This window comes from Theropithecus gelada, chromosome 4 (assembly GCF_003255815.1).
Source record: "Theropithecus gelada isolate Dixy chromosome 4, Tgel_1.0, whole genome shotgun sequence".
In the NCBI taxonomy this organism is placed as follows: Eukaryota; Metazoa; Chordata; class Mammalia; order Primates; family Cercopithecidae; genus Theropithecus; species Theropithecus gelada.
In genome coordinates, this window is record NC_037671.1 from 1,861,880 (window position 1) to 1,873,839 (window position 11,960).

At 45.9% G+C, this 11,960-nt stretch overlaps 1 protein-coding gene across 2 annotated transcripts; it reads right to left on the minus strand.

Moving 5' to 3' along the window:
- Positions 1-1,237: 1,237 nt before the first annotated feature.
- Positions 1,238-10,437, minus strand: LOC112622177 (tripartite motif-containing protein 10). 2 transcript variants are annotated; one of them, XM_025381435.1, is made up of 8 exons: positions 9,667-10,437; positions 8,401-8,496; positions 7,647-7,877; positions 6,631-6,653; positions 6,202-6,317; positions 4,991-5,023; positions 3,594-3,769; positions 1,238-3,054 (listed from the first exon to the last, which is right to left on the minus strand). In XM_025381435.1, exons 1-8 carry the CDS (start codon positions 10,090-10,092, stop codon positions 2,971-2,973), a joined length of 1,185 nt encoding a protein of 394 aa, XP_025237220.1. In that variant the 5' UTR covers positions 10,093-10,437; the 3' UTR covers positions 1,238-2,970. The 2 variants fall into 2 exon arrangements, with proteins under 2 accessions (XP_025237220.1, XP_025237219.1); XM_025381434.1 differs by having other exon boundaries at positions 2,375-3,769.
- Positions 10,438-11,960: the final 1,523 nt, after the last annotated feature.

The following is an 11,960-nucleotide window of genomic DNA, read 5'->3' on the forward strand; positions in this document are numbered from 1 at the left end:
TCCCAGATGGAGTTAATGTCACCAAGAGAACTTGTACCAGGAGTGGGAGGAGACTGACAGTCCCCAGGGTCTCTCCACAGGAGAGAAGTCAGTTACACTGAAGATGCCTTCCAGGCCCCCCTTGGTCCCTTCTGACGTGACCGCAGATGATCGGGCCGGGGTGGGAGTCTGAACAGCAGATAATTGGCCAAACAAGTCTGTGAGGTCACTTGTCAAGGAAGACCTTATCAAAGAGGGACAATAGTAATTAACTGAAACCATCAGGTCCTCTTGGAGATTCAGAAGGGATCCTTGATGAATGTGTCATTAGTTGGCAAGAAGAGCAGACACAGAGAGAATCAGAGCTGCATGTGCAGCCACGATGTATTGGAACAGGTGTCCACAACCCATGCTACTGAGAGCCGCAGGAAGATCCAGTCTTCACGTTTCTTTGGACTTCTAGCCCACTTCTTACCAGTAGGTCCTGGGCATACAACATACCAACGGTCATGAGCAGAGACTCAGGAGCCGAACCACAAGAATTCAAATGCTGGCTCTGCTACTCACTATCGGCTGATTTGAGACCAGCTGCTCAGCCTCCACATGTCTCAGTTCTGTTATGTACAAGATGGGCATATTAATAACAGCACCTACCTCCTAGGGTTGTTGTGAGGATTAAATGAGTTGATATATACAAATATTTATTGTGGTGTTTGGCCAAAATGAGTTCTATGTGTGTTATTGTTATCAACATTTTTGGAATCTCTAGTTCTTCCTACACGAACAAGTGGTGACCCCACCAACTCACTCACCCCTGACATAGCTTCTCACGAGGACTGGCTCATGGTGGAAAATCCCATTTTCCTTATTTCTGCCCTTATAATAAACTTACCTATTATTTGAACTAACTTGAGTGGGTCTCACTTCTTTGCAATAGAAAGGGTTGCTACCATGTAAGCTGTGAAAAATGAGATGTAAACTGTGGACGTTACAAGTGTGCAACAGTCCTTCAGAATCGGAAAGGGCAGCTGGGACTCTGGGGCCTCTAGACTTGAGCACTTCCTGGGGAGTGAACCCAGAGTCCCACTTCCGGCCAGCAGAGCGAGGAGGTTCATTAAGCTGCCTTATCTTGAAGTTACCAGGTTTTAGGATCTGTCAACTTCCCTTGTGCTGACTCCGTACTCTGAAAACAAGTAAACTTCAAGTAAAATTACCCTAGGGGAGAAGCAGGTACTGACAGACCAACATGAGTGTTTTCACTTATGAGCAGTTTTATTTCTCACTGTAAGACATATAAATTGTTTTCACTGACATATGACTATTAAAAAAAAAATAATTTAAAAAGAAGAAATATAAATTGTATTTCTGAATCCAAGTCACTTGTAGGGGTGTAGCCAGCATTAAAATAATCACCAGGACCCATGCAGGCATCTCTGAATGAGACAGCGCAGCACAGCAGTTAAGAGTTCCTGGGTCAGACACGGATGAACTGGTTGCGTGATCTTGGCTAGTTACCAAGATAAAGTGACACAAGGTGTGTAAAGCTCCCCAACAGCAAGTCAGGATCTTCATACACATACATTTTAGAGGATAATAGTCCTTTCAAAAGACATGGCTAAAGCCAATAAAAATAAACAGAAAAATAGGATCTACTTTTGAGTGGAATCACAGGTTTGGGTGTTTTGGATATGTTTTATCATTATATAGGCACTTGTGTGTGTCTATATTTTTTTGAATATACAACATTTTAATGAGATACTGCACACTTTCAGGGAAAGCAATTCAATCTCTAATCCATGGCTTCTGATCTCCCCCTCTTTTCTACCTGCTGAGCTAAGGATGAACAACAGAACTTCTCAATTGAATTCTAAGCTTGGGCCTAAGCACGCTGTGCCTTCTGCCTTAGAGACTGCACCCTGGATGGCTCCCCTCCTCCCAGGAGACCCAGTAGGGAGATGACAGAGCATTGTAGTTTACATCTGAGCAGAGTAAACAGAGATGATGTTAAAGAGTCTGTCAGTGAAGGGCATGATTATGCAAAATGAAATACAATATTGATAAGAACTAGAAAATAAAACATGGTCACTCTTCCATCCCATTTCTCAGATGTCACTACTGTAGTCGCAACTACGGTAGTCTCAAGTCTTTAGGCTAAAGGTCATAGGTCATCCAACTTATGCCCTGGCCTTCTTCTGGAATTCTTTTACCTAGCAATTTCTGAGCCCACAGCTGAGCTATTTGTGACCCATTTGCTTCCACTATCTCATTTCTTGACCTCAGATGGTAATCAACTGATCAGGAAGACAATTTCCCCAGGGGCTGAGTGTGGTTCTTGGGTTACGATTTATGGCTATACCTTATGCCCGCCTGCCCCCAGGCCCTGCACCTTCATCTCAGCCAGAAGTGGCACCACCAGGAGGAAGGAGGCAGTGAGTGGTGCCGGCTGGGGATGGCACACATCTGCCCATGAGGACAATGGAAACGACCCAGTGCTCCATGGGTCACAGGTCATCCAGCCAGTTCTCTGCTGTTTCCTCTTCTTAAGATACTTCTTCCCCTCTTTCCCTATTGACCACAGACATCCTTTAGACCACCCTTTTCAGAAAGCCATCCCCTACTCACCCTCTCCCTCCAGGTTGGGCTACACCCCTTCCCCTGAGCTCCCATAATGCTGTGGTTGGACCTCCCATAGCACCCACCATACTGTGCTGTAATTTCCTCTTTATGTTTCTCTGTCTTCCCAAGAGCTCTTTCAGATACATAACAGGTTTTTAAATATATATATATTTTCAAATCACCAGTAGCTACCACATTGCTTGGTTCATAGTTAACACAAAATAAATGGTTCTAGAGAATGTGATTACATGAACTCTAACATTATTGGAAGAAAACAAGATGAAAAGAGGTGAGATATCTTGTTTAAAGTCATACAACTGGTTACAAGGCTTCTTCAAGAACCCAGGTCTTCTGACTTCAAATCCAGTGCTCTGTCTATGCAGCTACTTCTGTGCCTAGCAAGGATGGTGGTGAGGAGAGCTGGCAGCAGCCTGAGTATCCAGGTTCCCTGGCCATCCACTGGGCATTGAAGAAAGGGCTTGATCAGTAGATTGAGTGTCCTCTCCTCTATCCCTTACCAACCGGCCCCATCCCATCTTCTAAAGCAGTCATTTCTATTCCAAGTCATCCAGGTGACTCAGCCAGGGATCAAGTCCACGTGGTTCTTGGGTTGATTTGAGTCCTGTACTTAGAGGAGGGTAGGTAACTGCCCCTTCTCAGGAGCTCAGGGAGAAACTGGACCCTCGGCCCCAGAGCCCAAAGAAGGGAATGACCTTCCTAGTGAAGGAGGCAGTGAAGGTGTAGATGGGCTCTCGGGTGGCAGCATTGGTGAAGGTCACCCAGCCCACCTCATAGTCAAGAGACACCCGCACCTGCCGGGGCTGCTCCTTCAGGGTCAGCCGTGTGGGAAAGGAGCCCAGAGCCGAGACGAAGCCCCAGGCCAGCCTCACAGCCCACACGCCCTCCTCTGGCCGCAGTCGAAGCTCTCCCTTCCGCTGCACATCCTCACTCACCACGCCCACGGTGCAACTGCCCCCGTGTGCCAGGTCTATACTGACCACCCATGTGTGTCTCCCCCCTGTGATGCCAGTGTGGGCCAGAACACAGGTGGCCCGGTCAAAACGCTGGGGATTGTCCGGCGAGTTCTGCCATTTGTAGGAGAACTGAGCCCGCTGGCGGTCCTCGGACAAGAGGAGCTTGGGGTGGGAAGTCTGAGGGTCTAGAGAAATGTGAGCTGTGGGGATAACCAAAAGGGGCAGATGTCAGCAGACATGCCATCACCTCCAAGGAAGGCCTAGAAACTCCCCCTGGGCCCCACCCGTTAGTGTTATTGTTACCAAAAACAGGTCTAGTGCCTACATGGACCAACAGTGTGGCATCACCTGGGAACTTGTTTGATATACACTCTCAGAATCTGCATCCTAACAAGATGCCCAGGTGATTCGTGCACGTGTAAAGCCTGAAAAGCCTGCCTCAGAGGATGTGAAAGCTCTCGTTTAGTTCCATGTGGTCCTTGGGAAAGCTCTTCTGCTCATCGTAAATTGGTTAGTTTCCACAGCTGTGTGTGCCAGCTCGGCTCTCCTGGGGCCAGTACACCACATTCTCCCCTCCTCCTGTCTCTATCCCGGCGTGCAGAGACATTTCTCCCTTCAGTCCAAACTTCATGATTCCTCCCTGCTTTCCTCCCAGGGCACTGGTGACTCATGTATAGTCTTCCCTCTTGGCAGGCTCTCTGGCTCACGCCTGGGTTATTCACTCTGCCTCAGTAATTCTGAAACTGTCAGAGTCTGAGGATCACTTTCTAACACCAAAAGCTGCTGCAGAGCTTTGCATTTTGTTACTTTCAGTATTCATAAATTGAGAAGCTTCCATAAATTTAGGCCCATCCATGGGTTAGAGAACCCCCTCCAACAACTCTGTGACTCCCAGGTTCTTAGGCTGGTTGATTGAGAAACGACAGCCTTGAAGGGGTCCCTTCTGTTCATTTCTTTCCCACCCACAGGCCACCCTCCTTCTGTCATCTGTGAAATGACATCGGAGAGGAAGCAGGGGTTCTTCACAGTTCTAAAGATGTGATTATAAACCCAGATCAAAGTCCCCTTTATGCAGAAAGCACTCCCAAATGGACCTTATCCCATTCTGTGTTAATCTTTCTATCTACTCAGCATGTGCAGATCAGGATGTGAGCTTTGTACCACGAATGTAGTATGTGTATGTGCTTGTCCTTTCTTCATGGTTCTCCTGAGAGCCTTACAAAGAATGTGACACACACCCACACATATATACACACACGTATTCTATACAAGCGCATATGTGCATATATAATATATATGATGTGCATATGTATGCATGGGTGTATATTATGACTATTGTAGTGCCCAGATAGAATCCTGCAAAATTGTCTCTCTTTTTCAAGGACTTCTCATTCTCTCCCATCCTGACATAGGCTGCTTACCTGGCTCATAGTCCAACTCAAAGTGTAGTTTTTCTGTAAAGAAAATAAACCAGGATGAGATTTTATTAGTTTTACAAAACCATCAGACACTTAATGACGAGGAAACTGAGGCCCAGAAGAGGGAAGCGACAACAAGAAGAATGGAAGCTGGAATCCCCTAGGCCAGTGGTTCCAAGCTTGCATCAGAATCATCTGGAGCACTTTTGCTAAAACACGCCTGTTTCAGATTCAGGTGCTCTGGGGTGAAGCTGAACATCTGTATTTGTAACAAGTTCCTGGGCAATGCTGCTGCTGCTGGGAGCCCCACTGCCCTAGCCCTGAGCAAACAGGGACCATGTCTGCCTTGCTCACCTCTGTACCCACAGAGCCCAGGACATAGTAAATGCTGAAGAAATATCAGCTTAATGAATAGAGAAATGGGTTCATTTATTTATTATTCCACTTGGAAATAATTTTGGGGAGAGTCAAAGGTCAGTCTTTGATTAGAGTAAAATTTCTTTCACTGTCAGGCCACTGGAAGTATTTGCAGGAAATGGACTTATGGGAAAAGTCCTTCTAGGGTGACATCACTGTGGGTGAGTCATTTAAAAATTGGTGTCATCATTCATTCTGTCACGGTTAGTGAGGAGGTGGTTGGCAGAGAGCCATATCCCATTCCTGACTCTCGTTCCAAACCCTCTCCCGCCCCTTACCACCACTCCCTGTTCCAGAAAAGGAAATGGAGCACAGTCCCCGCAGGACCGTCCAACTCTGAGAGCCAGACTTCCAGAAGGAAAGTGAGAAGGAGGGAGGCACGGGCCAGCTACCACAGGGTCAAGATAAATACTGTGGCTGGCTATTAATTAACAATGCTCATCATCAAAAACTTATCACGTATTACAAATGTTGCTGTGGGATTTTTTAATTTATTAAGAATGATATACTGTTAATCATTATCTTTCATATTGCTTAATGACCACTGATCAGATTTGTTGAATTATTTTAAGATCAGTTTAACTTTTTCACCAGAAATATTCACCTTTATTCTCTTTCTTCATCGTCACAGTATCCTAATAGGCAGATTTTATAAAAATCTGCAAATAAGAAAATCAAGGCACAGGAACGAATAAACCTTGCCAAAGTCACACCTTTCAGCAGTGGAGCGTGGAGTCCACTCCTAAACCCGGGCTTCACGGCCACCTGTGCTCTGTGGAGGCCTGGGATTCTCTTACCCAGAAACATCTTCATCTCCCTCTGTAGCGGGAGGGCCTGCTGGGGAAAGTCCCGAATCCTCTGGCCCAGCTCTGGGGACACAGCCACTGGTTTCCGGCACTTTCTGGTTTCACATCTAGGGGCACAGAAATGATTGGGTCTGGGAATTATCATCCTTAATAATGTCTCCAGACTCAGCCGGTCATCTTCTAAAACGGCATGAAGGTGCTAGTTCCCGCAGGCAGACATACTTCCTATGGATGAATCCCACTGCCCATTTTTGGGCATCTATGGGTATACCTGAGAAGGCATTTGGGTATATAGAGGTTTATACATAAATTTACATTCTTAAGTGAGAATGTTATATACTTGTGTGGCAATAACTAGGCATGCAGTACATGCGTGTATATTTATATGGAAAAAGAAAAGAGAGAAATTATATTGCTTACCTTATTAGAGTGCTTCTGATATCCTAGGAGAAAGAGAAACCAGGGATTCAGTTTCCAGCTTCTCCTTTCCATTTTTTCTTTTTTAAATTTTTATTTTATTTATTTATTTTTTGTTTGTTTGTTTGAGAAAGGGTCTCACTCCGGTGCCCAGGTTGGAATACAGTGGCGTGATCACGGCTCACTGCAGCCTCAACCTCCTGGGCTCAAGGGATCCTCCCACCTCAGCATCCTGAGTAGCTGGGACTACAAGGGTGTGCCACCATGCCTGGCTAATTTTTTTTTTTTTTTTTTTTTTTTTTGTAGAGATGGGATTTTGTTATGTTGCCCAGGTACCTCCCACTTTTCTTATGACTGGAAAATACAAAATACATTTCTAGCCCTGAACAGGAAAAGGATACCAGATGTGTAGGGTCACAGAGCATTAGGACTCACCCACCTCTGGGGATCAGAGCCCAAAGCCTTTATTTTTTAGATAAAGATGATGAGGTGACCTTCCCCTGCTCATTAGAGGCAAAGTAAGTCTCATACCAAGGTCTCCTGTTTCTCAGTCCTGAGGGCATCCTTCTAAGTCATGCTGCCTATCCAAAACCTTATGGGGACCCCAATATCTCTCCTCCAGTGTGAGGAAGTGAAATAGACCAGCACAAACTTCCTGACTGGTGGATGGTGACATGTAGGCTATAGAGAATGGTTTGCAATGTACTTAATACTTTTCCAAGTGCTACTTTCACTTCCATCTCACTGTTGGATCCTCACAAAAGCCCTGTGAAATATTTAAGGGAAGTATCCTCCCTTTTTGGCAGATGGTGGGATGGAGAGGCGGAGACCAAAGAGCAAAAAGTGACCAGGGAACACTTGGAAAAGCATGAACCAGAATTGAGACCTTCTGGTCCTCTGACCCACCTCCCATCTGGGATACAGAGATGTGTGAGTCAGGGAGACATGACTTAGGCAAGGCAAAGATACAAGAGTCACAGGACAGCACAGGTGGGGCAGGGTTCAGGTTCAGGCCTCACCGTCAGGAGCTCCCTTGCTGGCCTCTCATTCTTCTCCTCCAGTTCTTCAATAAGAGTACTAAACCGGCAGATCTCTCCAGCAACCAGGAAATCAAATTCATCCTGTTGCTTCAAGATGTCTCCATCCAGGCTCTCCAATTGTGCTAAGAGGAGGCTCTGCTGTTCCTCTAGAAACTTCCTCAGGTGTGCAAACTCAGAAATCACTTGTTGTCTCTTGGTGGACACCTGAGTCTGAGGGGGCAGGAGGAGAGCCCAAGAGAAAGTTTGCTTCCTCCTTCTCCCTCTGCTCCTCTTCCTCCTACCCTGTCCCCAGGTAGATCTGGAACTGCATCATGGTTTCCTCTTCACCTGTCATCCCATTTCAGGGAGCAAGACTCACAGTGCTGTCTCAGCACCATCTGCTGCAGCTTCTAAAAGGGGTAAGGCTTAGAGAAGGTGTAGGAGGAGGTGGTGGGGACACCCTACCTCCTGTCTTGTATGAAAAGCACATTATATGCACAGCCCTGAGCTACTTTACAGTCACAGTCTCATTTAATACTTACAGTAATTCAATGAGATCATGATGATTTTTACTCTCCATTTTACAGATAAGTAAACTGAAGTTAGAGAGTTGCTTGAGGTCATAGAGTTAGTGTCAGAGTCAGGATTTAAACTCATAATAACGTCAAAGCCCTATAATCTATGTTGCCTCAGTTTCAGGAAGACATTGGACCGTGAGGAAGGGGAGGAACGTGGGGAAGGGGTGATGACTTACCAGGAGGACTTGCATCCTTTTATTTTCTCTTGACTGGATTTCTTGAATCTCCTCTCTCTCTTTTCTTAGACATTTAAGACACTTATGTATTTGTTCCTGGGGAGAAGGAACATAAAATACTCAAGATGGATATTGATTTGTTCAGGGTTGTCTTGTCATCTGAGCCTCTGCCTCCAGGAATGAAATGGCCCCAGGAGAGGAGTCTCTTCCTTAGCTGATAATCCCCGAGCCTTCTCCGCCCTGACAGCTTCCTCCCTTTAGGTCTGTTCCTCTTGATTTGTCTCCACGACTTTGGGTCAGGACTTTCCCCTTTACCCTGTGCCACTAGAGGCTGTGACTTGGTTTTCCCACTTGAGTCTTTCTTCAGGTTAAACATTCTATTGTGTTTTGCTTCGGGTAAGTGGTATCTGGGGTCTGTCCTGAGTTTGATATGCCCTGCACTGAAATCATTCCAGTTTCCGACACATCCCAAAGGAACATGTGTAAATAATAATCCTCCCTTGTTACTGCAATCAATTATCTGTGTATGACTCCAAAGGGGAGAAGAAACTTGGGTAATGTAAAAATAATTGATAAATTGTTTTCAAAATTATTTGCTCCAGAATAGAGTTAGGAACAGGTACACACACATTATAAATATGTGTGTTCAAATATATATTAGAATTCTCACTATCAGTTGCTAATTAACTAATTAAGACATCCACACACAGACTTGTACTAAAACACAATTCATAAACAACTAAAACTAGCACACACTCATTTAATGACAGATCAAATGGCATGCCACATGTATTTACCCAACCTGAATATATGTAAACATGAATTTTTCACAAACAGGAGCTCTCAGTTACACTCACACACTCAAATACGTACATACTCGGACTCCCACACAAACACACCAGACACACTTCTAAACATGCAAACGTTAACACATATACACACTGTTTGTACAACCATTCCCTCAGATATAAACTTCAGACACACCTGATCCATGGCACAGACACACACACTCATGTTTTGGTCACTCATTCATTCAACAAGTATTTGTTGAACTCCCATTATCTGTTGGCCACAAGTGAATACAGAACACACTCAAAAAAACATAAAACATAAACATAATTTTCCATGCCTGGGTCTATTGCCTGGGTGATCATGTAAATAAGGAGAAAGAATTTGGCCTCTGGGCGGCCTAAATAATCCACAACTCTGCTGTTTCTGTTAGTGCTGTCCAGTCCACCCTGGGATCCCCCAGTTCCCCTTTCCTACCCTATAGGGAGCCGCCGCATCCTCCAGGAAGCGCATGGTGTGGGTGGCGTGCTCTCCAGCCTCCCGGCACACCACGCACAACTGCATCTCATCATCCTCACAGAAGAAGTAGATCTTCTCTCCGTGCTCCTGGCAGGCATCCTCTCCCAAACCCAGTGTGGACACTAGCTGGAGGCGCTCGATGTTCTCCACCACGTTAGCCAGCTGCCAGTTGGGCCGGAAGCTCCCAGGACGGAAGGGTTCTTTGCAGAGTGGGCAAGTAGGGGACTCCTCCAGGTCTGGGCCTGGGATCTCACAGTAGCGAGTAAGGCAGCCCCGGCAGAAGTTGTGGCCGCAGTCGATAGTGACCGGCTCCCTCAGGGTACCCTGGCAGATGGGGCAGTTGACTTCATCTGCCAGGCTGGTCACAGAGGCAGCAGAGGCCATGCTGCTATGGCTTCCTCAAGGCCACCCTCTCTGCTTGGCCACGGGGGAAGGGCTGGGCCACACACTCACACACCCACATGTGCACATGGCTGGACACAGGTACATATTAAATATGCACCAGCACCCATATCGTCACACACTTGCATATCTGGCAGCCAGGATTCTATTCTCCTGCCAACAGCAGAGATGGGAAATAGCAGAGGAGAGGAAGGAAGAGGGGCTCACAGCATTTCAGAGGTGATCTTAGATGACCATAACCAGGGGCTGGCCATTCCTTTCCGTCCATCTAGATACACTCACAGTAGAAGGAAAGTGGTGATATGTCAGCTGTCCACTGTCAAAAGAAATATTCTTTTGGGGGCAGGTGGGAGACTGGGTCACAGAGTGGAGATGCCACTCCAGCCTTCCTGCAATATGGCCAGCTGTCTCCAAAGAGATTGGAGGTATCAGCCAGCCCAGGGCTTGCCCATCAGCAAGTAGGAGAGTGTGAGGCTCAGATAAGGTCCTTGTGCCAGGGTGTACACTGTACCAGCAACTTAAATGGTGATGCCTCAACTGGCCTGCCGCAAGCCTCAAAAAAGGCTGGAATATTCCCTATGCTGGGAAGGAGAAAGAAAACTAGCAATGGCCAGAATTTATTTACAATGACGGTACATTTTACATTGATATAAGCAATTTAAAAGTATGATCTTATTTTTGTGTCTGCTCTGCAACATCAGTGCTATTAGGACCTCCATTTCATAAATGAGAAAGCTGAGGCCCAGCCAGGTTATTCAACTTGCCCAAGGCACACAAGTAAGAAGGTGAGTGACCATAAATAATTTGCTGTCAGATCTATGTCTTCCAAGCAATGCCATTCAACATAAATGCAATGTGAGCCACATATGCAATTTAAAATTTCCTAGGAGCCATATAAAAATAGTCTAAACAGGTGAAAGTAATTTTAATGATTTTTTTATTTGGTCCTATATTTCCAAAATATTATCATTTCAATATGTGATCCTTATAAAAAGTTATTAATAAGACATTTTACATTTTTTAATTTGTGCAAAGCCTTTGAAATCCAGTGTGTTGGCCAGGCGCGGTGACTCATGCCTGTAATCCCAGCACTTTGGGAGGCCGAGGTGGGTGGATCACAAGGTCAGGAGATCGAGACCATCCTGGCTAACATGGTGAAACCCTGTCTCTATTAAAAATACCAAAAAATATTAGCCGGGCGTAGTGGCGGGCACCTGTAGTCCCAGCTACTCGGGAAGCTGAGGCAGGAGAATGGTGTGAACCCGGGAGGCAGAGCTTACAGTGAGTCGAGATCGCACCAATGCACTCCAGCCTAGACAACAGAGCGAGACTCCATCTCAAAAAAAAGAAAAAGAAAAAGAAAAAAAAATCCAGTGTGTATTTTATATATACAGCACGCCGCCATTCAGACCGGCCACATTTCAGTGCTCAGTAGACACATGCGACTGGTGGCTTCTGTATTGGACAAATTGGCTCCTGGGCTGCACTCATGGCAGGAAAAGCAGATATCGGGTGGGAAGGGGAGGAGATGAAGTGATTAGAGTAAAAAGGGAGCAACCACAAGGGGCTAGGCTGATCACCCAGTGGGAGAATGGGGGAAGGCCTGGTTTTATCCACAGATGTGAGCACGTGGATGAAAGACCGTGGCAGCTGATCTTGGTCCTGGCGTGGGGTGTGGGAGGAGCGTAGGGCTTTACTCCAGGAGACTGGGATCGTCCCTGACATGATACTTTCTAGCCCTGTGACCTCTGGAAAGTCACTTTACATTTGGAAAGTCAGTTTACATTTCTTTCTCTGTAAAAATGAAGGTAATAATGTTTGCCTAGAGGGTTATTAAAATTGAATGTAGT